This window comes from Aulonocara stuartgranti (assembly GCF_965226115.1).
Source record: "Aulonocara stuartgranti genome assembly, chromosome: 10".
Taxonomy (NCBI): Eukaryota; Metazoa; Chordata; class Actinopteri; order Cichliformes; family Cichlidae; genus Aulonocara; species Aulonocara stuartgranti.
Window position 1 is genome coordinate 19,803,726 of NC_138946.1, and position 26,222 is coordinate 19,829,947.

At 42.8% G+C, this 26,222-nt stretch overlaps 3 protein-coding genes across 4 annotated transcripts in view; 2 read left to right on the top strand and 1 right to left on the bottom strand.

The window, feature by feature from the left end:
• The first annotated feature begins 573 nt into the window (after positions 1-573).
• dlat (dihydrolipoamide S-acetyltransferase (E2 component of pyruvate dehydrogenase complex)) lies at positions 574-9,649 on the top strand. Its single transcript, XM_082549996.1, has 14 exons — positions 574-1,129; positions 2,718-2,819; positions 2,896-3,020; positions 3,441-3,600; positions 5,133-5,259; positions 5,380-5,555; positions 5,651-5,798; positions 5,880-5,947; positions 6,232-6,318; positions 6,622-6,729; positions 6,839-6,957; positions 8,191-8,353; positions 8,447-8,583; positions 8,664-9,649. Exons 1-14 carry the CDS (start codon positions 875-877, stop codon positions 8,791-8,793), a joined length of 1,905 nt encoding a protein of 634 aa, XP_082406122.1. The 5' UTR covers positions 574-874; the 3' UTR covers positions 8,794-9,649.
• Positions 9,650-11,865: 2,216 nt separating this feature from the next.
• Positions 11,866-18,649, top strand: LOC309716062 (immunoglobulin superfamily member 11). The gene is made up of 7 exons (XM_082549639.1): positions 11,866-12,052; positions 12,871-13,031; positions 13,876-13,942; positions 14,029-14,160; positions 15,476-15,631; positions 18,111-18,233; positions 18,315-18,649. The coding sequence occupies exons 1-7, from the start codon at positions 11,959-11,961 to the stop codon at positions 18,515-18,517; spliced, it is 936 nt and encodes a 311-aa protein (XP_082405765.1). The 5' UTR covers positions 11,866-11,958; the 3' UTR covers positions 18,518-18,649.
• Positions 18,650-19,760: 1,111 nt separating this feature from the next.
• Positions 19,761-26,222, bottom strand: part of LOC309716082 (pecanex-like protein 3) — a 33,243-nt gene continuing 26,781 nt past the window's right edge. For both annotated transcript variants that reach the window (XM_082549668.1, XM_082549669.1), the window contains exons 33-36: positions 25,912-26,186; positions 25,661-25,830; positions 25,133-25,539; positions 19,761-23,157 (exon numbers count right to left, since the gene is read on the bottom strand). In XM_082549668.1, coding sequence (XP_082405794.1) covers positions 23,017-23,157; positions 25,133-25,539; positions 25,661-25,830; positions 25,912-26,186 — 993 coding nt within the window. In that variant the 3' untranslated portion in view covers positions 19,761-23,016. The remainder of the gene's footprint in view (positions 23,158-25,132; positions 25,540-25,660; positions 25,831-25,911; positions 26,187-26,222) is intronic.

Below are 26,222 nucleotides of genomic sequence, written 5' to 3' on the forward strand. Positions count from 1 at the left end.
GAGACTGTGGCATCCCAGTGAAAGAGGAATCTAATGTGATGCTTAGGAATGTCTGATTTGTCCCATCAAGCAAGGCGCACATCAGCCTAGGATGAGAGGCTGGAGCTTGAAACAGGCTTAACTCTTCCTTCGGTTGATGTGTGTAGGCATGACAGCAAGATTTCAGAAAAACTCATGGAATTTTTTAACAATACTTTCAAATATTGTAGATCGTGCTAGACACTCAATGAAACACATGGAGATTGTATTTCGTTCTACCGAAGTCCTCTTTTATTTGAAGAAAACTCATTGCAGATTCATGCTAATAACTTTGAAACAGTTACAACAACATATATAAAAAGTGGGCTTTCAACAGTCACCTACCTATGCTATGATGGGTATATGTAAACTTCTCACTGTGATACATTCAAATCAAGATTCACAGGCTGGCTGAACCCAGGCAAACTTCCCAGTAAAAGAATCTACTGCCATCATGTGGTCATTGATGTGATTACAGCACAATTACATTTATCGCTAAAAACAGTTTGAACAGTTCTTATTATAATTTTTTCTTTGCGTTACTTTGTTTCTTTAGCATTGCACTTATATTGACAGTGGTGGTGTTTTTTGTTGTTTTGTTTTTGTTTTGGGGGTATTCAGCGACTGAATTTTGAGCCGCTGCGATTTACGACACCAACGACAAAGCTACGACAGCACAAGCAAGAAAGCCGTAAATGGTTGTGTTTGGGGCTGGAGGAGGTCATTAGAAAGTGAGGAGTTAAATAGGGGTTGGCTGTCAGGGAGAAGAGACCCCTCGGTGTAGGTGTAGTTCTCATGCTGGTGTAAGTCATACATATTATTCACCAGCTCTGTATAGTATCCCAACCGCTGCGAAATGCTTCGTCTGATCCTGCGGCTCAGGCCGTCCTCCGGGCTCCGGTGTCCCCGTGCCCTCCCGGCCGGGCCTGCTGCGCTCAGCTCCCGCTCTGCTCCCGGAACCAGCTGTCTGAGACGGCTTCATTATGGAGCGGGGTCCCGAGCCGCCTCTCTGGACTCCGGCTTCAGCTACAGAGCGACTCTTCTGCGGTCTCCCCAGCTAGCAAGTGGATGTCAGTGCAAGCGCTTCTACAGCCTGCCGCCACACCAGAAGGTAACGCTACCGGAGCCGGTGTCAGGTTGCTATAGCACCCATGTTCACCGCGTTAGCTGGTTTGACCTCCCTGCCTGTTACAGAGATCTGTTCGTGGTTCTGTTTATTAGCTGGAAATCCGGCTCTTCCCTGTATGAGGTTAGCAGGAACTGTTGAACGATTAGTTTCTCCACTGTTCACTGGAGACACTGTTGTGACTGTTTGTGCTGCGGTTCTCCTGAATGACACCAATCCGTCAAACCTGACTTGTGTGCCCCAAACACGGAGGCCATAGGAAATACTTGGGCTATAAAAACGTAACACATGCCTGATGGTGCTGAGCGATACTGCAAAATTTGGTATCGATCCCGATACCAAGTAAATACAGGGTTTCGGATTGCCAATCCCGATACTTGTAACCTATAAAGACAGCTTAAGTAGGGAACAGCAGTATGTTATTGTTTATGAGGTGATTCATCATAAATTTGCAACTTGTGAACAACTTTTAATGACCACTAACTGACTGAGCTTTGCCTTCCATAATGGCTGTATTTTGTTTCCACAACAAAGTACAGCTTTCAGCTTGTCATCTATTTTGAAACAGTTTTTTTAGACTTGGAACATAAATGTACCTTTCTCTAAAGCACTGTTATTTAAATGTGCTATAGCTTACAAAAAACAAAGATGTGACAGGTACCGCGAAAAGGTTCAGACACTTTTCTGAGCAAATGTTTGAGGTATATTTTACTTTCTTCAAAAATAATTTATCTAACACAGAACTTAGATCTTAGACATTAGAAGTAAAGTACAGGTTGTATCACAATCTGATCCCAATATCAGTGTTTGTTTCAGTACTATCGATATTTGCCTCCATCTGAGACATTTTAACACAGCGCATTCATTGTAAAGTTTTAAAAAGACTAGATTCATACTTTGTCACTTTCCCCAAGTGTATTGAAGTCAGTTAGAGCAGGTGATTTGTGTTCTCCTTTACTGCATTAGACAGAGGACTTTGAGGGAGCTGATGGTTAATTGGTTGTGGAACAACTTCAGGAACTCCTGAAAACATGAAACAATTATAACGTGGGAAGTCTGACATGCTCGTCCTCCAATTTAAGTGACCTGCTGGTTTATACCTCTTTGTCAGTCAGGAGTGCTGCATGTGGAAATTACATGCTGTCCCCTAAATCATGAAACTGGCAGCTTCACTTTCCCCTTACAGTCCAGAGGTGTGCTTGTTAGGTTAATTGAGCATAGGTGCAGATTTGAGGCTGTGAGCCTGAATGAAACCCTCTATTTTTGACTCTAAAGTGGAAGGCTTCTCAGTAGTCCTTCCACCTTTGTGTTACTCCACCAATAGCATGTCATTCATCTTTGCTGTTATATAAAAAAAACTCAATAAAAATCAGATGTGGTGAAGTGGATGTAGGTCATTTTATTGAGCAATGAATGAGGTGATGATGATGATGTAGCAACAGCAGTTACAACACCTGACTTATGGCACTTTTTTGACTGGCCTTTTGGATACTCTAAAAGGATGATGCAGATCATTTTTTTAATTTTAAGTTTTAGGTTAAACTTTGATTTTATTCATTTGCTTGTTCTTCAGGTGGAGCTTCCTGCACTGTCGCCCACCATGCAGACAGGAACGATCGCTCGCTGGGAGAAGAAGGAGGGGGAGAAAATCAGCGAGGGTGACCTCATAGCTGAGGTTAGGAGCCGCGTGTGCCCACGCTGCCGCAAAACATGATCGTGGTGTACATTTCTAATGTTGCCTCTCTCTGTAGGTAGAGACGGACAAGGCCACTGTGGGATTTGAGATGCTGGAGGAATGCTATCTGGCAAAGATCCTGGTTCCTGAAGGAACCAGAGATGTCAACGTTGGAGCCGTGATTTGCATCACAGTTGACAAGTTAGTGTGTTTGGACAGTCCAGATTCAGAGCTGAGGCCTGTTAGTTCACTGGTGGTTGTTCTTTTATAGTAATGGGACGAATTAATAGTTGAAAAACATTAAATGGGGAGCACTCTGTTTTGATAGTGGCAAAATGCTGCTTTTATTTATTTTTTTTCAGTCCTTTAAGTGCATCATTAATCCTAGAGCTTTAACAAACATGATGAAAAGACTTGAATCTTCAGAAAACCCTTAAAATAAACTTTAATGCTGCTTGGTTTACGTCTACATTTGTTATGAAATGTAATGAAATGTGCTATATCAATAAAATTGCCAGGTGCCACAATCAAATATGGGAGGTTAAAAGCTGACAGGGTGCCGTATGGCTCGATGCAGTTGTGTCAGTTTTTACTCATTTGTGGATATATTTTCCTCTGCAGCCCTGACTTGGTCTCAGCCTTTAAGGATGTAACACTAGATTCGATCAAAGCAGCCGGTGCCACTCCTTCACCTACTGCCTCTGCTCCGCCTCCGCCACCCGCTGCTGCAGCGGCAGCTCAACCTGCAGCCCCTGGAAGCTCTTATCCCGCACACTTGAAGGTAAGCGAGCTCTCCCATAAATGAGTTCGGTCAGAAAGCCGTAGATTTGTGATGTAGACAGCATCTGTTTACGATGCTGTTTTGTGCGCGTAGTCTTGGTTTGATCAGGGTTGTCCAGGATCACTGTGTATCAGGGCAGTGAAGCGGATACCACTATGGACTCTTCTGATCATGCGTCAGATTTTGCTACTTTGTGTGGCATTAAACAGTTTCCGTGGATGTGTAGTTTCCATGTATCTGTTATATCGCCAAAAGTTGATTCTGTTCATCTGGACATAGCGTTTAGTGGGAGAAACGTTTCGTCACTCATCAAAGTGACTTCCTCAGTCTCAGCTGACTGCAGGTTTCCCCAATCTTATAAACAGTACATTTACATAATGACTGAAACCAGCCCACTGAAGGAACAATGGGCTGGGAGGTCGGTTCCTTAATCTTAATTATGCAAATTCTCATGACCCTTGATCAAAGCCCACTGATCAATGGCCATGAGTACCATTCACAGAGAGTTGGGGAATGGCTGCAATCACAGTATTGTAAGATGGTGACAGATGTACCCTCCTCGATTCAGAGAGGGTCTTTCCCTTTTCACGTAAATGGCCTCCTTGACTCCGCACTCAAACCAGCATTCCTCCCTGTCCAGGATGTTACATCCTCATCATTGAAAGAGTGTCCACTGGCCTGTAGGTGTAAATAGACTGCAGAGTCCTGGCCTGACGAGGTAGCTCTTCTGTGTTGTGCCATCCGCTTCGCCAGAGGTTGTTTGGTTTCTCATATGTGTAAATCCTGGCAATCCTCCTGGCACTTAACAGCGTACACTATCTTACTCTGTTTGTGTCGGGGGACCCGATCCTTGGGGTGGACCAATTTTTGGTGCAGCATGTTCTGGGGTTTAAAAGCCACAGACCCGGTGTTTAGAAAAAATGCGTCTCAACTGCTCCAATACTCCCAGCTTTGACAAATGTCCACATTTACTCAGGGTCTTCTTGATGTGCTGTTCTTCTGCTGACCTGGCTGCTGTGTCTGTGTTCGCTCTGTGTTGTAGCGTCCTGATGACACCCAATTTATGCTCCAGTGGATGATGAGGGTCAAACCTTAAATACTGATCCGTATGCATAGGTTTGTGGTATCAGCTTTTCGATGTCCACCATTACTGATGGAAATCTCAGTCTAAGAAGGCTAACTTGCCATTTTTAGACTGCCCTATCTGTTATATTTTTTAACTTTCTCTATTTGAAGGACTATTTTCTTTCTCCTTATTTAAAAAAACTAACAAAAATAATGTCACACCACGTCATCATTTAATCAGAGAGAGGTTAAAGGCTTTAATTTGCTGGAGGCTGTGCCACAAAATTGTCCCTGCCCTTACTTCAGCTGTGAATGTCCCTGTAACATCATTCAGTGTCTTCAGTGGTGATCGTGAAGAAATTTTCTCTAGACCTTTAACAGTGTTTGTTGTAACTTGACTAGATGCTTAAGAGGTTGTCAGTCTTTTTCAGGTCTATTGTTCACATTTGTGGGAATTTGTGTTACAGATCGCACTTCCTGCTCTTTCTCCAACCATGACGATGGGAACAGTGCAGCGCTGGGAGAAGAAGGTCGGAGAGAAGCTGAGCGAAGGAGATCTCTTAGCTGAGATCGAAACTGACAAGGCGACCATTGGTAAATCCAAATGGATTTGAACACATCGATCCTAAAGCGTGTTCACTTTCAGCACTACAGAGGAAAAAATATTTATGATCTTACTTTTAATATAGCCTGGTCCTGTGTGTTTGCATACAGGCTTTGAAGTGCAAGAGGAAGGGTATTTGGCAAAAATTCTGGTGGCGGAGGGAACCCGTGATGTTCCTCTGGGCGCGCCGCTCTGCATCATTGTAGAGAAGGAAAGCGACATTTCCGCTTTCAAGGATTACGTTGAAACTGGGGTGGTTGAGGTTTCCACACCACCTCCAGCACCGGTGAGACTCACAGAAAACCTGCACTTTCAAATAAGAAGTCATTTGGCTTTTGTACAGTTTTAAGATGCCTTAAGAACACTTTGTTTATGTCGTAGGTCGCAGCTCCAGCTGCTGCATCACCCAGTCCTGCTCCACCAGCAGCAGCTGCTGCCCCTGCTGCACCCAGGAAGGGTCGTGTGTTCATCAGCCCGCTTGCCAAGAAACTCGCTGCCGAGAAAGGAATTAACCTGGCTCAAGTCAGCGGTACATAGCTGGACCTATGTGATGGACGAAGAGCGTTTGCTGAAGCTTTTACATTTTAATTTTAAATACTCTTTTGTTCAGGGTCTGGCCCTGATGGACGCATCACCAGGAAGGATATTGAGAACTTTGTTCCACCAAAAGCCGCACCTGTAAGGGAAACCCATACTGTTGAGTCACATTAGTGCCCATCAGCCCAGTTAAATCATGTGTACCCATTCTTATTGTTTAATGGTCCTTTTCTTAATACCGATGTAATACTGACAGTCTGATCAATAAGTCCCTGTCAGTCATGCCCATTTTTCTTTTAAATGATACATTTAGCTGTTGCAGGACAGTGATTTATCTGTTTTGGCAAATAATCACAATTATTAATTAATTTCCTGTACCTCTGTTTCTGTTGTCTGTAATGCAAATTAAATCTCTACGTCTGCAGGCTGCTCCAGCTGCTCCTGCATTTGCACCAGCCCCTGCTGCACCAACTGGCACCTTCACAGACATCCCTATCAGCAACATCCGCAAGGTGAGCACCACCACACACCTGCCTCTTGATGGGCCATTACATTCTGTGATGACTTCCGCTGCTAGCAGTCGGTGCATTAGCGGCTCCTTCTGTGCGGGGTGCTGTGCTGGTGTATTGAGAGCTTGGAGGCAAATGTCCCGAGGAGATCTCAGTGTAGCTGTGTTATCTCTGACCTGTGCTAACACATTTTGCCCCACAGGCGGGCACTCCATTTATCAAAACAGACCCAGCCAGCACACCTCATTCCTCTTGGTGATGAATAATGGATCAAAGCTAAAGTGCATATATTTGTCTCTCCTGCAGGTCATTGCTCAGAGGTTGATGCAGTCCAAACAAACCATCCCCCACTATTATTTGTCTGTAGATGTCAACATGGACCAAGTGCTTGAGCTTAGAAAAGAACTCAACGCTGTGAGTTTGTGCTTTCTAATAGAGATGTAACTGTAGCTTTGTTTTTATCACTGCACTAAAACCTCATTTCCAGCATCTCATAAACGATTTCACCCTCTTCTCTCTGCAGGAGGTGAAAGCCCAGAATATCAAACTTAGTGTGAATGATTTCATCATCAAAGCTAGTGCTCTGGCCTGCCTGAAGGTTCCTGAATGCAACTCGTCCTGGTTGGACACAGTCATTCGTCAGTGAGTAAAAACTCATTAAGAGCCACATGGAGTTTAGTTCCTATAAGCAGCAAACAGAAAACACGTTCTCCTGACTGTGGAAATATCCATCTTGCTTTGTATTCCCAGCCATTGTCTCTTTGGATCTTATCTTTAAATGAGTGCATGCATCACAGAGTGTGTTTACATGCCGTTGGGGAACATTACGCCAGTAAGTTATTTAAATGATAAAACCTTGTTACTGAAGGCAGAAACCATCACGGCCAAAAGCAACTAGTGCAGACTGGTGGTTCTCACAGCAGCCGAGACGTGTACAACCACAAGATAGATGCAGAGAAATGAAGTTAACTTGATAGGGAAGTTTAAAATTTAGATTTTTAATTTCAAGATAAATTAACTTTGTTATTTTGTTTTAATTATTGCGCTTGATTGAAACATTTCAAAGTTGGGCAGCATGATTTTAATAATCAAAGACAAAGTCTCGTTAGCACTGGTGAGGTGTCAGTTTATTTGCAGCAGAGGGGAGAGTAGCAAAATGAAATTAACGTTGCTCGTAGCTGAAATTATTTCCATTTTCTGTGCTGTTTAAGTGTACATGAAGTCACTTGCACCGTTTCTTACACTGCGTGAGACTTTCTTTATTTTAGTTGTTAAGATGAAGTGTGCAGTATTGATTTAGAATAATAGTGGCCCTATAGTGCACTCGTTTACACATTCGCCCAACAAGCAAAACATCCTGGTAGGAGACGCAGATCTCTTTGGGTTTGTGTCAGTAATGGCATCTGTTATAAAAATGTGCCAAATCAAAACACGCGGAGCTACTCGCTGTGGCCACCTTTTGTGAATAACAGAGTGCCTGAAAGCAGCTTGTTGACTTAGAATAATAATGCAATATCTCCCTCAAGTGCAAAGTGCAATAGTTGCAATGCCTTTATTAGACTTCCCATTATATCGGTGTGTTCCACTGCCTACTTGTATCATTGTTAATGCTGCTATTAGCACTATTTACCTCTCCATTTATAGTTATTTATGGTAGTATAAAACATATTGTTATACTTTTATTCTAATAAGAGTGCCTGTCTGTAAATATAAAGTTCACCAATGACTGTTATCTTAATGATGTGATATTTCTCAGGTTGGCAGTTTCAGTTTTGCCAGCAGAGAGCGCTCGGAATAAGTCTTTCAGTTTCGAAAGGGTCGCCTTGAAGAGAGAACTGCGCCGGCATCTGTAATGACTTTATTTATGTTTTCCAGGAATCACGTGGTGGATGTGAGTGTGGCCGTGAGCACAGCCAGTGGCCTCATCACGCCCATAGTGTTTAACGCCCACATCAAAGGACTGACCTCCATCAGCTCAGATGTGACGGCTCTCGCTGGCAAAGCAAGAGACGGCAAACTGCAGCCTCACGAGTTCCAGGTAAGGCTTTTTAATATTCTGACTGAGTGATAATTTTTATTTTTTTTTCCTTTCTTCGCAAACCTAAATTGTCCTCTTTATATTCCCAACCAGGGCGGTACATTCACGATCTCTAACTTAGGCATGTTTGGCATCAAGAACTTCTCCGCGATAATCAACCCTCCTCAGGCTTGCATCCTCGCTGTCGGTGGCTCAGAGAAACGCCTCATGCCTGCTGACAACGAAAAAGGGTCTGTGCATTTATGTAGTAATGTAACAGAATGGCATGGTATCATTTTAAACTGCCGTCTAATGCAGCGGGTCCTTGCAGGTTTGACGTAGCCAACATGATGTCGGTGACGCTGAGCTGTGACCACCGGGTGGTGGACGGCGCGGTCGGTGCACAGTGGCTCGCAGAATTCCGCAAGTTCCTGGAGAAACCCGTCACCATGCTGTTGTGACGAGACTGTACTGCCATCAAACTGCAGCAACAGGCAGAGGCTTCTCACTGAAGCGATCCGATTGGTCTAAACTGGTCTGGATCCTCCCGTGATTGGCTGGCCCTGGCACCAGGTCACTCCCTGTTACCCAGAAGGGGAAGAGGCAGGACTCACTCCGCTTACTTGTCTGTCTCGCTTTCTTTCCTACCGATCTGTCTCCCCTCTTGCGCTTTCTCACCTATACTCTATTTATTGTGGCCCTCATCTTACACGAGACCAGAATTAGGAGCAACTTACCCTAGAAGAGCAACTGACTGTGCGTCACTAAAAAGGGAAGTGTTACATGTCAAACCAGAGAGCAAATCTATCCCGTATACCCCTATTTCTGCCAACTTACATACGGGAATCTGTGAATGTTAGAAAATAGGAAATGCTATTTGTGGATAAAAGATTTAAGATGTTTGTATGCTTGTTGGGGATCTAAATGTTGAGGCTCACACAGATCTACACACCTGTCCCTGTTATGATCCCAGACACTCAAAATACAAGACGTTTTCTGTAGGGAGGGTGAAGCTAGGGTTATGTATATTGACTGTGGATGAAAAGAGTTGTATGTGTATATTTGTATATGGTGGTGAGACGTTTGGATAAAAACAAATCAAGCTCTTGGAGACCTCACCATAGAACTTAATAACATTATAGCTCAGAATGAAAAAGGCTGCCCTTACAGGAAATATCCAACAGTTTTGCCAATTCTCTCTTCAGCGGGGATGTTTTGTTTTGTTTTCTAGTCTCAAACATTCTGTATTTCACAGCTGGAACGCACAAAGGTGGTGCTGGATGCTATTTGTAATTTGAATAAACTGGGTGAAGACAACCTTGTGCCATAAGCTCCTTTGTTTTGTGTCGTTGTTGTTGTTGTTGTTGTTGTTGGAAGACTTGATGTAAGATTGTATTCACACACGGTGATCTGCCCAAATCGAAGTGCAAGTGATGTACCTTTCTTGGGCATTGGTCTGATTGCAAACGACACCTGAACCTGGAGCCTCAATGACCACATTGGTTCAGGTATGTGGATGACATCTAGGTGAAAATCAAATCTCAGGATGTGCCACAGTTCACTGATCACATTAACTCTGTGGACCAACACAACTTTGCCAGTGAGGATATGAAAAGTGAAAGGTTAGCCTTCTTAGACTGAGATTTCCATCAGTAATGGGAGACATTTAAAAACTGCTTTGTACCATAAACCTATACATATGGATCAGTATTTAAGCTTTGACTCTCATCACACTCTGGAGAAGAAACTGGGTGTCATCAGAACGTTACAACACAGCGTGGATATCATTCCCACAGATATGGTGGCCAGGGGAGCAGAAAAGCATATCAAGAAGGCCCTGAGTAAATGTGATTATCCCAGCAGGACTTTTGTCAAAGCTGGAAAGGCACCTAAAGAAAGCTCCAGGTGATCCAGGAGAGAACAAGGACAACTGCTGTCTAAGCGAAAACCTTTCGTGATCCACAACGTACCATTTCAGTCAATTTTTCATGTTAAAAATACAGGTGGATGATGAATCAAAGGAAAAGCCTGAATGTTTGACTCCTACAGTGAGTAGAGCTGGTGGATGTGTCTTTGTGTGTGTGTGTGTGTGTGGTAGCGGGGGAAAAAAGAATGAATCGCTGCACATCTGTGTCTAATATCTGTTCCCTATCATCACCTTCATCCTTCGAAGCATTTCTATCTCAGTGGGAGTGCCTCCATCTGAAGAACTTAATAGTTTAATGATGCCATAAACTTTGTAGTCCATATCTTTTTTTCCCTTCATATGTTGGTGCTGTTCTGGGTGCGGATGGTGTAGGCATTTATTCAAATCCCCATGGTATCACAAATCTCTCTCTCGCTCTCTACATACTCTCGCTCTCTACATATATATACATACACATACATGGAGCACCACTCTTCTACAGCCCATCCGATTTCCACAGCACAGTTGGGTCTTTCTCCATGAACCATCACAGTGAAACATGGCAGCATTTACTTATGTTCCCATATGAATTCCATAAATGTGACAACGGTTTATATGTTTAGACGACGACTGCAGAACGTGCCCGGCAGATCGACTTAGTGAGTCATTACTTAGTGAACACATTTTATGTAAATGCATCAAAGAGGAGCTCTGGTGGATTTTTATTTTGCCTGTAGGTCATAACGGAAGGATGTCATCATCTGATGACTCTTCTAGTGTCAAAAACACGCCTCTGAACATTTCTTTGCACCACTGACGACCTTCATTTTTTCTTGAAGCCTTGAAGCTGTAAATAACCAGATGATGCAAAATGTTAAAGCTGTTTTTTTTGGCCTCTTACCACAAGGACAGAGAGTGTGGATTTTTGGCTTTATGGTAAAAAAAAAATGCCCAAAAGCTTATTTGAGACAACACCCAAAAGTCTGAAGCTCTTCGGTTGTTTGTTTGAATCCAGGCTCGGGCCTTTCTGTGGTCTCATGTCTGTGTGGGTTATCTCCAGGAACTCTCAGGTACTCCGGCCTCCTCCCACATACCAAATACATGCGTGCGTTTAGGTCAATTGGTGATTCTAACTTGACCAGGATGGGTTCACCCTGGACAGGTCTCTGTATTTTGACTGAAATCAGCTCCGGCCCCCTCAGAGACCCCGGATTGCATAGATGGAAGAAGCTGTATGGATTATGAACATAAATGAGCATTATTTGCTGACAAATGAATCCATTTTAAGAATATGTTCAGTTAGTTTACTATACCTGGTGCACAGATTGTTTCACCTCTGCAAAGATGAAACATAAGATGCTCCTGAATTTGGAAAACAACCATGAAGGTTTGACACTCCCATGGCCGCACCATGTTGCTTACCTCTTGCTGAATACATGCACGTTGTAGCTTCTGCAGCTGCAGTTTTCGTCACGCTACACTAACTAATTAGACTACAAGCTCACGCTGTAGGTACCACTGTAGGAACAGCTAATAGGAGCAGAAAAATTCCTTGTGCACTCGCTTACCTGACAACCTAATTAGAGAAAATTCTCCCAGCTGACAACGGGACAGAGACAGAGAGTGAAAATAACAGGGAGGGGTTGATCGCAGCACTCGATACATTAATCATGCATGCCTGGGTTTTTTGGGCCACCAGCTTGGAGACCGTAGGGATGAGATGACTGCCTCTCTGTCTTCCCTAACAGCTATGGGTGCTACAGGGAGATGGATGTTCTGGACCTTGTGTGTGTGTTTCACCGCTCAGGAGAACAGTGAGTAGGCCTGTCTTAAGAAAAGATTGAATTATTGCTGCTTTAGTACACTGCAGCAGCTTCGAGTGTTTGAAGGATTTGCAAAGTTTCACGAATGTTTGCTGCGACTCTGTGATTCTTTGCACGGATATTGCTAAGGCAGAAGGTTCCTTCTCTAGTGTAAAAGGAGACGTGACATGAATAACCTAAAACCTTATGAGTATTTAGAAAGAAGCATTTAAGCTTTTCCAGACAGAAATGTAAGACTGTGGGCGACCTCTTGATGCATGCGTGGACTGTTCGCTGTATACACATGCACAAATTCATCAAATGAGATGATATTTATTTAGTACGAGCTACAGGGGCTTTATTCATGTTAGTGCCGTTATTAATCAACTGCCTCTAAAGCGTGACCTTTTAATATTAATACAATACAGTATGTTTGACATTTTGAGTCTTAATGAAAGTCTCTCTTGAGGCCAGCATTTTCAGAACTTGTGATCTACGTAAAAACAACAAGAGAAATGACCAAACACATCCTAGTGAAGTGGCCTGTTGTTCTTCTCGTCCTGTGACGGATCTGGCTCAACCTCAGAGCTGTCAAGTTTAATTAACGACGACTGTGCTCGCTCAATTCCCACGCACACAAAAGGGCCCGGGGATGGCAGAGAGGAGGAGGGAGGAGGTTCATTATTGCAGTAATGAAGGGGAGAGTGAGGCCTGGTGCTGTCTGCACGTCAGCAGAAAAACAGCAGATGGGTGACGATAAAACAAGAAGAAATACCTGTGTGATGTCATAGGTAATGCTCGTCTCATTTGAATCTTTTCCCCCCTCCTAGCTGCGCTCAGGGTAACCATGAGAGAATCCAATCTGGAGGTGGCTCGAGGGGATTTTGTCGTCCTGCCCTGCTCCTTCTACACCTCCGCCTCCAACCACCTCTCCAGACTCAACATCATCTGGACGCTGACTCCCTTCTCCAGTCCAGAGGCCCCGATACAGGTGTGGCAATACATCTGTCAGGGTGATGCCTTGCAATTGCATATTTTAGCATGGCTGTAGCTCATGGGGTGGAGCAGGCGATCTGCTAATTAGAGGCTTGGCGGTTAGGTTCCCTGGCTGCTCCCGTCTGCATGCCAAAGTATCCGTGGGCAAGATACTGAAGAGAAATGTCTTCACACACAAAGAACAACCCTGTAGTGCGTCACATAGAAAGCACTTGAGAATGAGGCATGTTGTATAAAGCCTTTTGAGTGTTCAGGTAGAAAGGTGCTATATAAGTTCCAGTCCATTTATATTCTCTACATATCCTGTTGTGTTCGAGTAACGTTTGTTTTAAATCAGTTTATTTCAAACGTAAGGCACAGGGGCCAGAAGTGGCCCGGTAAACACTCCAATCTGGCCCCCTGGACGGCTTTGGAAAATGTGAAACAGGGAATAAGTTTTACAGCTTTTCCTTCTGGCAAAGGTCTTCCCAGTGACCATTCATACTGCACCACACACACACACCAAATCCAAATTTGAAAAAAGGACATTTTCTGTGAATTAACAAAAACTTTGTTTCATTGTTACAGGACAAACTGTGAAATGAGCTTCCAGAACTTTTTCTGCCCATTTTCTATAATTTAAACCTAAAACATCGATCTGACTGATTTTTTTTTTCACTTACTGCAGCAGCATTTCTTTATTGGGTAGAAAAACTGAGGCGTACCATTAAAACTGCAGTTATTTTCTTATATATCCCCAGGATTAAACGTGTAGCTAAACATCTTTACACTTAAGATCAAAGTGTTTGTGGCCCACAATGTAAATGGACTTTGACATCCTTGTTTTAATTGATTTCCAGGTGATTGTGTACGATCACGGGCAGGTGATTGAAGACCCCTCCCTCATTGGCAGGGTGGGTTTCACAGGTAAAATGTAAGATGATCCTCTTTTCATAGATGAAACTTGATACTGAAGACAGACAAAAACATTATTTCATGTGCTCCTTGTGCAGGTCTTCCTTTGAGTGCAGATATCATGCTAAACGACACACGGGTCTCAGATGCTGGTATTTACCGCTGCATGGTTAACAACCCACCGGAGATTACAGATCCCGGCATCGGAGAGCTGGTGCTCAGTGTTCTGGGTAAGTTATTGAGAGTTGAGCAGCTGGCAGAAGCACTCGCACATTATGACCATTTACCAAAGCAGGAATTGGTGATCCATTTGTCTTTTTTTTTCTCTGTGATTCTGACTATGATATTTGTTGTTTTCCAAACCAAATCTGCCAAAACTGCTGTGGATTTATTTGTAAAGCAAATACCGAGGAGCCAAACAGGTTAGGTTAATTAAAACATTTGTAGCCCTGCCGACAGCAATCGTGGTACTGCTGGTGAGTCTGTTTTTTAGTTCAGACTCACACAATTTTCTAGATACAATCATGCGGCCGAGGGGAGGTTTCCTAATGACTTTGGTGGCTCTGTGACTTTTCCTCCAATGAACAACCTGCTGGGAAGATTTCTATAATATTTGGCAACACACATTCACACAGCTCTTAGGGTGAATTCTGCTATCTTAGTTGATAAACCGAGTTTGTCTCTGGTGTGAATCGGCTGATAAAGACATAATGTTGTTCAGTGCTTTGGTTGAAGCAGAGTGCATCCAATAAAGGAAAAATATTTTGAAACCTTATCAGATCTCATAATTTTGACAGAGAATTGCACAATCCCTGAAGGTTAAAACTGATTTGGGAGAGCTGCTATAACGTGAGTGTAATGTGATAAAAGGTTTGTCTAAAGTAAATCCAGCAGTTCCCATGCTTTTGGGACAAAGGACGCATAATCTGAATAGAGGTGAAGCATATGCTTAGAAGCACTTTTGTTCTTGGAAGTCAAAATTTCAGCTCATCTCAAATTTTTGAGTTATGAGCCTTAATTTGCTCAAACTTCTAAGTCAAATTTTTAAGATAACTCAAACCTTTGAGACAATAACCTGAAATTCTGACCTATAAATAGCAACATTTTTTTTTCAGTGGCAGAAATAAGCTTCTGCAGAGCAGAGCCAGGCAGAGCATAATGAAGCACGAGCATGTTCTGTTGTTACAGCAACATTACTTGTTGTAACAATAAAACAAGACTATTTTAAACTGTGTTGTCACATGTTGATATGACAACACAGTTGACCACAACCCCCCAAAATACACACCATTAACTTTAGCTGTAATACAGATAAAAAGCACAGATAATGTGAAATTTGGAATGCTATCCCAGAGGCATACATTGATAAATCCATTTATACAAGAGAGTTTAAATGTTATTGAGTCAGCGGTTTACCAGATAGTTAAATTTTTACAGACCATCTTTCAGCTTTGCTTCTAAAAGCCACCGGCTTAAAAGTTCAAATGTGTGTCGTCTCGGTTTGTATCACATCTTTTAAGAAATTCATCTGTGGGTCATCTATAGTGCCGCCTTCGCTGCCTGTGTGCCAGTGGGATGGAGACATCAATATGGGAGGAAGTGTCAGGCTGTCCTGCTTGGTGGCAGAGGGCATCCCCACTCCAGAGATCCGCTGGGATAAACTGAATCCAGATGAAATCTCCCTTCCCATCAACATGGAGAGTCAGTTACACACACACACGGATATGTATTAAACTTAAAGCACCCCTTGAGCTGAATCAAAATAATCTTGTGTGCAGATCGTTATTTAGATCTTAAAGTCCAAAAAGAGTCAACTAAATGACCCTAAAATGACGCACAATAAATGTTTGAATTTAATAGTGCAAGTGAAATATGATGGATATTATAATTGACTCCATTATAGTGCAATAAGGCTTCCGGCTATGACAAGCAGATTTAGTGCCTATTAAAAAGTATTTAACCACTTGGTGGCTTTTTCACTTAAGGCAAAAACACGCACACATGGGTCTGCTATAGAAAAAAAAGGAAGGCGTATTAAAGTCATAAGTGTTTTAAAATGAAAGTGTATTTAGGACTGTTTAAATGGAAGAGAAATTTAGTATTGCACTTCTTAGAAAAACAAAATCGACTATTTAAAGAAAGGATGGACTGAATTGGAGCATCATTAGCAAATATAACTTTAACTTTAGTCTCCAGTGTATGGGATAAGCTTTTTATTTCAGTTTTTCCCCACAGAAATAATTATGTCACTCAGCATGAGACCTGTGGCTAAAACACGAGTTTTACCAGATGTGGTACAAAAGAGCTTTTATCAAAGATCTTTGATTTAAAAAGAAAAAAAGCTTTTCTATATAAACACTTGAGTGGAAAGAAATGTCATCATCATGAAGGTTATTCTCCCACTAATGCATATCATTAACTCCTGCTTTGTGTTTTGTCCTGTTTGCTGTCTGGTGGTTTCCAAATGCTCACTTTCACTCACTCCCTCACTGGTTGGAGCAGATGGCTTCTCCTCCCTGAGCCTGGTTCTGCTGGAGGTCTCTTCCTATTAATAGGGAGCTCTTCTTACCCATTAGACTGCTGGGCTTCTCTCCCCAATACTGTAGGGTTTTTTCTTTAAATGTAAACTTCCTTGAGATAACTTTTGTTGTAAACAGGTGTTATATAAACCGAATTAAAGTGAATTTAATAACATAAAGTAGTCAAATGCTCTTTAAAAAGAGCACTGATGTGTTCTTGCTTATTTTCTCTCAGGTTAAATACTCATACATGACACACGCTTTAGATATTAGCGTTCACACATGTGCAGGTGATCCTAAATGCTCTAAATTATTGTTTTTTGACAGTTTTTTCTACTCTTAGGAGGATATGATAAATATGACTACCTCGCAGCCACAGGTACTCAGTATAGTGGCCCCAACCCACCAGCTTGTCAGATCTTTTGCTTCTGATGGGCACCCAATCAGGAGAAGGTTTCTTTGAAGTAGTGCGGAGATCCTCAAAGAGAGGGAAGCTCAGTTTGTCCTCTTCAGATGGTGGCTGAAATAAAGCCATTTATAGGATCAATAAGGATTGTTTTGAAACATGAATAATGCAAAGAGTTCAAGCTTAAAAATACATATTCCTGGAAATAAGCTTAATACTCCACTTAAAAATAATTAAAGGAATACCTAGAAACACAACTGATCTCATTGGGGGGAAAAAATCCTGCCGGATATCTATATTGATGTGGACCGGGTAACAGAAGAAAGGATGCCACCTTGTTTGATGGAAATGAAAATTATTAACCTACAGAAGACTAAATTCAAAGACAAATTCAAAGGGATCTCCTCCCAGATCTGGACCAGGGCATCACTGAGCTCTGGACTGTCTGAACTGCACCCTGGCAGTGTCGGATGGACTGAAACATAAAGTCCCAGAGGTGTTCTATTGGAGCCAGTCAATGATATCAATACCTTAATTCTCCAGAAACTGTCTGCATTTTCTCACCACGTGAAGTCGGGTTATTGTCAAACACCACAAGGAACCCAGGACCCACTGCACCAGCGTAGAGTCTGACAATCCAAGGATTTCATCCTGATATCTAATGGGTCAGGGTGCCGTTGCCTAGATGATCAGATCCTGGTACTGCTGATGGTTTAAGGACCTTCTACGGCCCTGTCCTGCTCTCCTAGAGTAACTGCCTGTCTCCTCCATGCTCTTGAGACTGTGCTGGGAGACACAGCAAACCTTCTGTCAATGGCACATAGTTATGTGTTATCCTGGAGCAGTTTGCCCTGACCCTAGGGGTGAGTATTTCCTAATACTCACCCCAGCTTGTCTGACACCACCAACCACTACTGAAAACAGTCAGAAAAAATGAGAAGGACAAAAATGGCAGAGTCCTCCACCATGTAAAACCATTCCTGTCTTGGTGGTTGTCTTATTGTTGGCCTTCAATGCCCCTGTTGTTATTGTCATTAACAGCAAAGCAGCTGAAACCGATTAACAACCCCCTCTGATACTTAACTCACCACATCTATATCCCAGAAAGTTTAACTGCCTTAACGCTATATTCTGATTAAAAAGTGTTCCTTTCTAATTTTTTAGCCATTATATAATGCTGGAAGTTTAATATATATTAAGCATGAGATTTGTAAGACAGCGCACTCACCGTCATACTCGTCTTCCTCTCTCTAAGGTGAACTATCGGGCTCTGTTCAAATTGTCAACGTGTCCTCTCAGACCTCCGGCCTGTACCGATGTTCCGCCACTAACACCCTGGGAACAGAGAACTGCTACATCAACTTATCCATCTACAGCAGTAAGATCCTCTTTGTTCACCCATAACCCTCTGCCAGAGTTTTTATGCCCTGTGATAAAACGTTCTTGTATTTCTGCCCAGCCCCAGACAGTCCCTCTGGTGTACTGCAGGGTGTGCTGCTGACCTTGTCTATGTGCCTGCTGTTGCTGGCTTTGCTGGTGCTCGTTCTGTGGCTCCATCACACAGGGCAGGATGGGAGGTTGAGGAAGGGGAGAGGAGACAAGGATGAGTTTTATAACGAGATACGGTACACGCCGTCCCTGATGAAACGCTCTTTTGTTTGATTTCTCAAAGACTTTCGGGACTTTTTAATGTATCCATGTAAAAGATGTCTGCAGCCCAGACCAGTGTTCCCTGAATGTTACTCCACAGCTGTAAAGCATCAGAAACTTTGAAATAAAAGTGGAATAAATGTTCTGAAAGGTGTGATAGCAATGCGTCTCATTTATGCTCATTTCCTCCAAACCAGCTTTTAAAGGTAACCATCAATGATCCCCTCAGCTTTAACCAAAGACAAAAAACTGCACTCAAAGTCAAGTCACCATCTTTCATGTAAGTTTTCCCTGTTTTTGGTCATAATTCTGAGCTAAGCTCTTACCTGGCTTCTGCTTCACATGGACCTCGCGAACAAGAGTGGAATCATCTAACTTCTCAATAAAACAAATACCTACATTTCCCTGAAAGCATCAGGCGAGAACATTTATGCACATTATCAGAGTCGATAAATTTAGGTTGTCAGTGGGAAATGTCATTGGGTTTTCAATCCAACTCCTCCTTGTAAATCTCTTGAGAAAACCAAGCATTTTCCTTGGACGCGAGGTTGAACTGTTCAGTGTAAGAGGACAGTGACACTGCTTTTAGAGCATTTTTTTGGCTTTTGAATATTTTCAGCAGCCACACACTGGCCACTTTATTAGGTATGCCTCACTAGTATTGGGTTGGGATCCTTTTACCTTCAGTGCTGCCTCAAATCAGAAGGTGCTGGAAACATTCCTCAGAGATTTTGGTTGATGATGACATTACATCAGCACATAACTCCAGCAGATTTGTTGGCTGCATATCCACGATGTGAATCTCCTGTTTCACCACATGCCAAAGGTGCGCCACTGGATTGAGATCTGGTGACTGTGGCAGCTGTTTGAGTACAGTGCCATAGTGCTGGAAGCACTGTGGTCAAAAAGGGATGAGCACGCTCCGCAGCAATGCTTAATTGGTACCAAGTGTGCAAGAAAATATCCCCCACACCCCTCCACCACCATGCTGAACATGATGCTATCATGTTGTTTACACCAAATCCATTTTTCCTTGGAGACATATGTGTTAACGAGAAGTTAAACAGATTACCCGATGAAGTGGACAGGTGAGCGTACAGTTTAATTAAACCCGAGTGCCCGCTCAGTGGTGCTGTTTTTACTGTAGCACAAGGCTTTAAGCTGCTAGGACAAAGATTGAAAATCCTCCAGACAAAAACAACAGCAAAAAACAGACCAACAGGACAAATGCCAGAAAATAAAAATCACACAGCAGTTAATTTGCAAACAAAGACAAAAACCTTTAATTTAAATAGGAGGGGGAAAAAAAAAATCACATAAAAAAAAGAAACTGTACAGAACATTTAACATCGACTTAAAGTTCTTAAATAAAAGACCCCGCCCCTCCAAAAGTAACTAAAAATAACAAAACTATAACAAAGTGGGATGGTGTATGATACATTTTTGTGCAAAAGAAGTATGAACCAATTCTTCCCAAACTGCACATCTTGATGTGGAGAGGGCGCCTCTCTCCACTCAGGTGTCTTTCTACAGGTAAACACGAGAGTCCCTCCCCTAAACATCAGCATAGTGTCTTTGATGTAAAAAGACCCCCCCCCCCCCCCAAAAAAAAAAAATCCAATAATAAAATAGATTTATATTTTAAATATATTTATATAACAAACATGCTGTACAGAACGTCAGAGATTAAGAAATCCCTTTTTTTGGACACTCACATCTGTCTGTCAACTTGTGCTTCCCCGACTCCAACTAAAAGGCAAAAAAAAAAGCAAAACTGAACAAAAGTCGAGCTCCCCATCGTTTAGAAGTAAAATAAATGAAAAAAGAAAAACAGAAAACAGCACTGATCAGAAAAGTCTCTGTTTTTCCTGAGTTGTGGGAGTTTCTAATGCAGTTTAAGATGGAAGCTGACACACTTTTACCTGTTTCTTCACAGCCACTCGAGAAAAAAAAAGGAGAAAAAACCCCAAAAAACTAAGGGCTGCTCAAAAGATTAAAAGAAAGAGAGGGGGGGGAGGAGGCTGCTGAGCTTTATCTTCTAAAAAGCTTAAAATGGCTAGATGGGGAAGGGGGGGGGACACTGCGCAGAAAAAAAAAAATTGCCTTTAACAGCATGCAGAACATCTCTTAAAAAGAGGGACTAAAAGGGAGCATCTATTGTAAGTCTTCCTGCAGAAGCAGTCAGTTCCTTTCCCAGTATACACCCTGAGAACACTGGCCTCCATCCAACTTTCCAGCAGGGAAGGGGAAAAAAAACAAAAACAAAAAACCCCCCCAAAACCCAAACAAATCATTTATGAGGAAAAAGCAGCATATGGCGATTCATGCTATGGCACGAGGTCGTTTAAGAATTCTTCACCCAGTGCGAAGAGCCGGAAACCGTCGGGGACAAAGCCAGTGGACCCGGGGAAACTTCTGGGGCTAAAATTTTTTGACAGAACTGCAAGTTTTTCTTTTATTTTTTGTTTTATGAAACTCTCCCGTTTTCTGCTTTTCACAGTGGTAAAAAAAAAATAAAAATAAAGGCGTGGGAAAAGAAACAAACTTAAAGCGATTTCAGGAACACTTCCAGTTATGTTCCACACTTAAAAATAACCAAAAAGAGCCGTTGGTGAGATGGTGCAAACGTGACGACACCAAACAAACTGAGGGGAGGGGGCGGGAGGGTAGACAGAAGGCAGATTTCCAACTCAATATATCAACACACCATATAGACAAACCCCGTTAAAGACATCTGTAAGACATTATCAAATAAATATTCCACCTTTGCTTTCAGTATTTATTCAGCTTTTGTTTATTTCCAACTAAAACGCTGGATTTAACTGTTGTAGAAACAGCAGTAGTAGTGGGTATTATAGTAGTAGTAGCAGGAGATGCAGAAGCAGTAGTATAGTAACAGAAAGGCCCAGACTGCAGGCAAAGAGCACACTGGGGATACACTGATGTATCAGCCAATCACATGGTCAGTTAACCAGTGGCTAATGGTTGTCGGTAGTGTCACATCAACAGCATGATGGAGGAGGAGGACTTAAAATAGTTTCATAATGAAGACGTCTTTTGTTTCCCTGGTGCAAAAGGAGGATAAGTAACTTAAAAAACAAAAGAAAAACAAGCAGCTAAAAATATATATGGGTATCAGACAAACTGTTATTTTAGACATCAGTGCATCCCTAGCAAACACAGCTCTCCTCACAAAGCAGCCTGGACCCCGGCTATTCAGAAAGCCATGAGCTGATTGGATCTGATCAGGGAGGACATTAGTGATCAGTAATCCAAAGAAAACAAACTCAGTGCACATTTGACACCGAGGGATTCGTGAAGATTCAAGTAAAAAACAAAAAATAGAAGACATTCCACTCACCAAAGCAAAAAAAAAAAAAAAGAGGATTAAAAAAAAAAAAAGTTCCTTACACTCCCAGCTTGTGAATTTGTGATCAACACAATTTTTCACAGATTTGACTCGTCCTCTGTTTGATCCTGATTAATGGAAACCAGCTCTGTCTGAAGTTCTCCAGGTTGCTAGTCAGATACAGGACTCCACGATGTCCAAGCCTACATACGCTGTAAACTAGCAGTAAAAGCACCACATGTCAGCTGGGCTGGAAGGGAGTTTGTTTTTTGTTTGGGGGGGTGGGGGTGTTCCCTGAAACTTGCTCCAAGACAGAACTGTTGATATAGTCAGGCACCTCTGCAGGAAAATGGGCCAGAGTACAAGAATAATGTTTTCTTGTTTTATTTTCTTCTTCTTCCTCATATAATATGTGTATTTGTGCAGGGGAAAAGAAGTGGAGGCTCCTGAAATTAGCCAATATGTCATGTGAAATATTGTTTGATGCACAACTGTCCGGCGAGGATGGTTACATGTGGGGGGAAAACAAAAACAAGGCTTATTGTGGTCTCCACGCGTCCTTTAGTTGCACGTACAGCAATGTACTGGTCCTTTTTCTTTTTCTGGATTTATTATGAGGCCCCCCAAACAAACAGAAAAAAACCTAATGCTGCTGCAGACGTCAAGTTAGAGATTGTCCTCTAGTCTCCAGTATAGAAAAATAAACAATCCTCAAGCAAAATATCCCTTATAATTTGCACTGGCCTGTCTGGCCTGTCATTACTTTTACAACCAAATGGTTGGCTGTAGAGACAGCGAGTGCTCAGTCAGGAAAAGAAAAAAATGTAAAATTAAAAATGAGTACATCATCAGGTCTTACGAGTTGTGATGAAAGCTGACTTTGGAATAAACAGGTTGGCTAAAATGATTTCATGGTCTGACGTGCATCAGCTCAGCATGCTATGTTTAGCTCTCTCTTGACTAACAAGAAGAGTGATGTGTATATTCCCAGATCCACGCTTGATTCAAAGTGCCATCAGAGGACTTCCAAACTGTGGCTGCGCTGAGTTAGTTCAACAACAGTTCATGGAATGAGTCCCAAAGGCTGGAATGAGTCCGGACTGGACCGGTCCACATTCAACTGCGGTGTGCTTTCACTGTAGAAACTGTCAATAGTGCAGACTCAGCGCAGGTGATCAAGTAAAGGCAGCTCTGTGGATTCCTCTCTGGGAGTGGGAGGGTCCGGGGATGGATCTGTCGTCTGAGTGGCTCCCAGTGGATCTTGCGTTAGACCGGCCTCTTGTAGGGATGCAGGAGGAGCAGGCTGAAAGAGACAGATTGATAATAAGAAGACGATTAAGTGCGTTTATCAACAGCACGACCAACAAGGCAGGCAAAGAAAAGCCCACTGCTTCATATTCACAGCTGAACAAAACAAAATGATTCAACGTGCTGTCAAAATCTGTATCATCGAGGTCCAAACAAAAGCAAATCAAGTCATTCGCACAGGCACAGGTACAAAAAGGACGTCCCACTGAGCAATCTGGATCATGATCTGAGAAAGCATGCCATATTTATAAACCACTTCCTGTTTGAATTACTGAACAACAACAAGCCACTCACTGCATATGTGCATCTGTTCAAATGAGCTTAATGCAATATCTCAGTAGGTGTGACTATCGTCTGCTGTCTGCTTACCGTCTACTGTAAAGACATCATGTAGGCAGAAATATAACTAAAGATTTACTTCATTACTGATCAATCTATCAGTTCTGTTGTCTCAGAACTCCTCAGACATTTGGTCTGTTAAAATATCCCCAAACACTCTAAAAAAAATGCCCTGAGTGGGTTTGAAGAGACATTAAAATATTTTAAGGAACAATTTTTGGGGGTTAACATAAGCAAGACTCAAATCTAGGAAGCAGTAACCATAGAAACACAGCATATTCTTCTTAAGCTCCTCTTTTCCATTTTGTCCATGTGCCTGATTATTTACTTTAGCATATTGCGAATACTCAGTTGTAAGCAACTCTACAAAAAACACTGATCTGATAAAACAGAATGGTCTGAGTGGATTTACTAACAACAGGAGGGCTATATCTATCTGCTACCCCTGGGAAAAATTTTCAGAAATCACAATATCTCTTTCCACTGCTATGCGGATGATATCCAAGTCTATTTCCCTCTGGATTTGGATCTCCAATCCCCGCTATTGCCGTTGCTTAACTGCCTGTGTGATGTCAGAGACTGGCTATTTCATAACTCGCTTACCCTCAATGAAAACAAAACAGAAATTATCGTCTTTGGTAGCCATATGCCGTTGAAACAGCTATCGGGGACCTTAGGTTCTTATGCCAGCCATCTATCGTCTACTGTCAGAAATCTGGGAGTAGTGCTGGACAGTTCCCTCAAATTAGATAAGCAAGTGGCTGCAGTGGTAAAAACCAGCTTCTACCAACTACGCCAAATTTCGAAGGCAATGCCTTACCTACGACACAAGGACCTTGAAAGGCTCATTCATGCTTTCATAACCTCTAGACTGGACTATTGTAATTCTCTTTACTTAGGCCTCCAACTCTCCCTCATCCAACGCCTACAATTAGTCCAGAATGCCGCAGCACGCCTTTTAAGCGGCACTAGAAGACAGGATCATATCACTCCTATTCTAGCTAACCTCCATTGGCTTCCTGTCAAGTACCGTATTGTTTTTAAAATTCTTCTATACACTTTTAAAATCTTAAATAACTTGGCACCCAGTTATTTGATTGACCTTCTTAATTTATATATCCCTACAAGGGCACTCAGATCCTCTAATCAGGGGCTCCTAATGCAACCAATGTCTCGACTAAAGACGAAGGGGGATCGTGCCTTTGCTTTTGCTGCACCAAAACTGTGGAACAGCCTGCCGGTTGATGTCCGTGCGTCGGAAACTATTCAATCTTTCAAATCACGGTTAAAAACCCATTTGTTTAAGCTTGCCTTTCAAACTACTTAGCTTAATTTCTTCCCGGTTCATGCTTGTTGCAATAGTACCATCCTATAACTGTATTTTTGTTGTTGATTGTTTTCTTTTGCTGTAAACCTGCAAGTATGGCTCGTCTGTGAAGCACTTTGTTGTACCTGTGACTTTTAAATGTGCTATAGAAATAAAATTGAAATTGAAATTGAATTTGCTGGATTTGTTTGATTAATAGAGAAAGAGTCAGGTGATTTATGCATCAGAGTGTACTGACTGAGCGTGAGTATCTGTATTTCTGGATCTTTTTAAAGAACTGAACAACTATGGACAGTCTCCTTACCTGTGTGCGTATGGTCTGTAATGGTGCTCCTTCCCCCTCCGTTGAAGCTGGTCCATTAAAGCCCTTCCTCCCTGAAAAACTCCACTTGCTAAAGTGGCTCTCATAGTGTAGTCCGCTGCCCGGGCCAAGGCCAGCCCGCTGGCCCGTTCTGTGCCCCGAGCTCTCCAGGAGACTTGCTGGGCAGAAGCGCTCCGGGCCTGGCAGAGGTGGAGGAGCCACTGAGCTGCTGAAGGAGAGCTGGGAGCTGGACAGCTGCTGGCCCAGGAGACCCTGGATGGAGGATGTACGCTGTAGGGATGAGAGAAGTCCTGCCTCCATTCTGCCCTCTGACTGGCTGAGCAGAGCTAATGGGAGAGGCTGAGGGTGGTGATGCCAGCTCTGGGTTGGACCAACAGGGTTGTCTGTGCCTGAAGTGTAAGAAAAAAAAGCACTTTTAACTCCTAAAAATAAAATACTTGCAATACATTTCATCTTCATGTGACCATAACAAGCTAACAAAAACACCTCCATTTCTGTTTCGGTTCTTACCCATCGAGGGCTGGACAGTGGTGATGTGTGGCTGTGGAAGGCTGGAGGCTGGTGTACTCTGGGTGGTGTGAACAGCTGGGTTGGTGGAGATGGAGGTGGAGCCGCCTCCACAGTCTGAGTCTTCTATGTTCCCCCCGCTGTTGCAGCCAGCCCCGCACCCTTTCTGTAACCTGCAGGGAGACATATGTTACAGTTATGTTTACTCTCTCTTAAAGCTCATGTGTACATTTATTTAAGCAAAGAATTTGCACCTGTCCCAGCTGCTGATGAGCCAGGTGTAAATGTTGTGTGGGCTGACTGGTCCTCCCCACACAGAGCGGAGCTGGCTGTGTTCCCCAGCATAAGAGGTTGTGAGGGGGGACACGTAAATGGGGTAGCCGATGGGCTGGTCGCACGAGGAGTTAATCATATTCCTCAGCGCTTGTTTGGCATTTTGAATGCTTCCTCGTTCGGGGTTACGGTTGCGCAGGAAAACCAGCTCCTGCTGCTGCCCCGCCCACAACCCACGCACACACTCTCTGTTCACCTATGGAGGGCAGAAAAAAGAGAGATGAGGATCTGA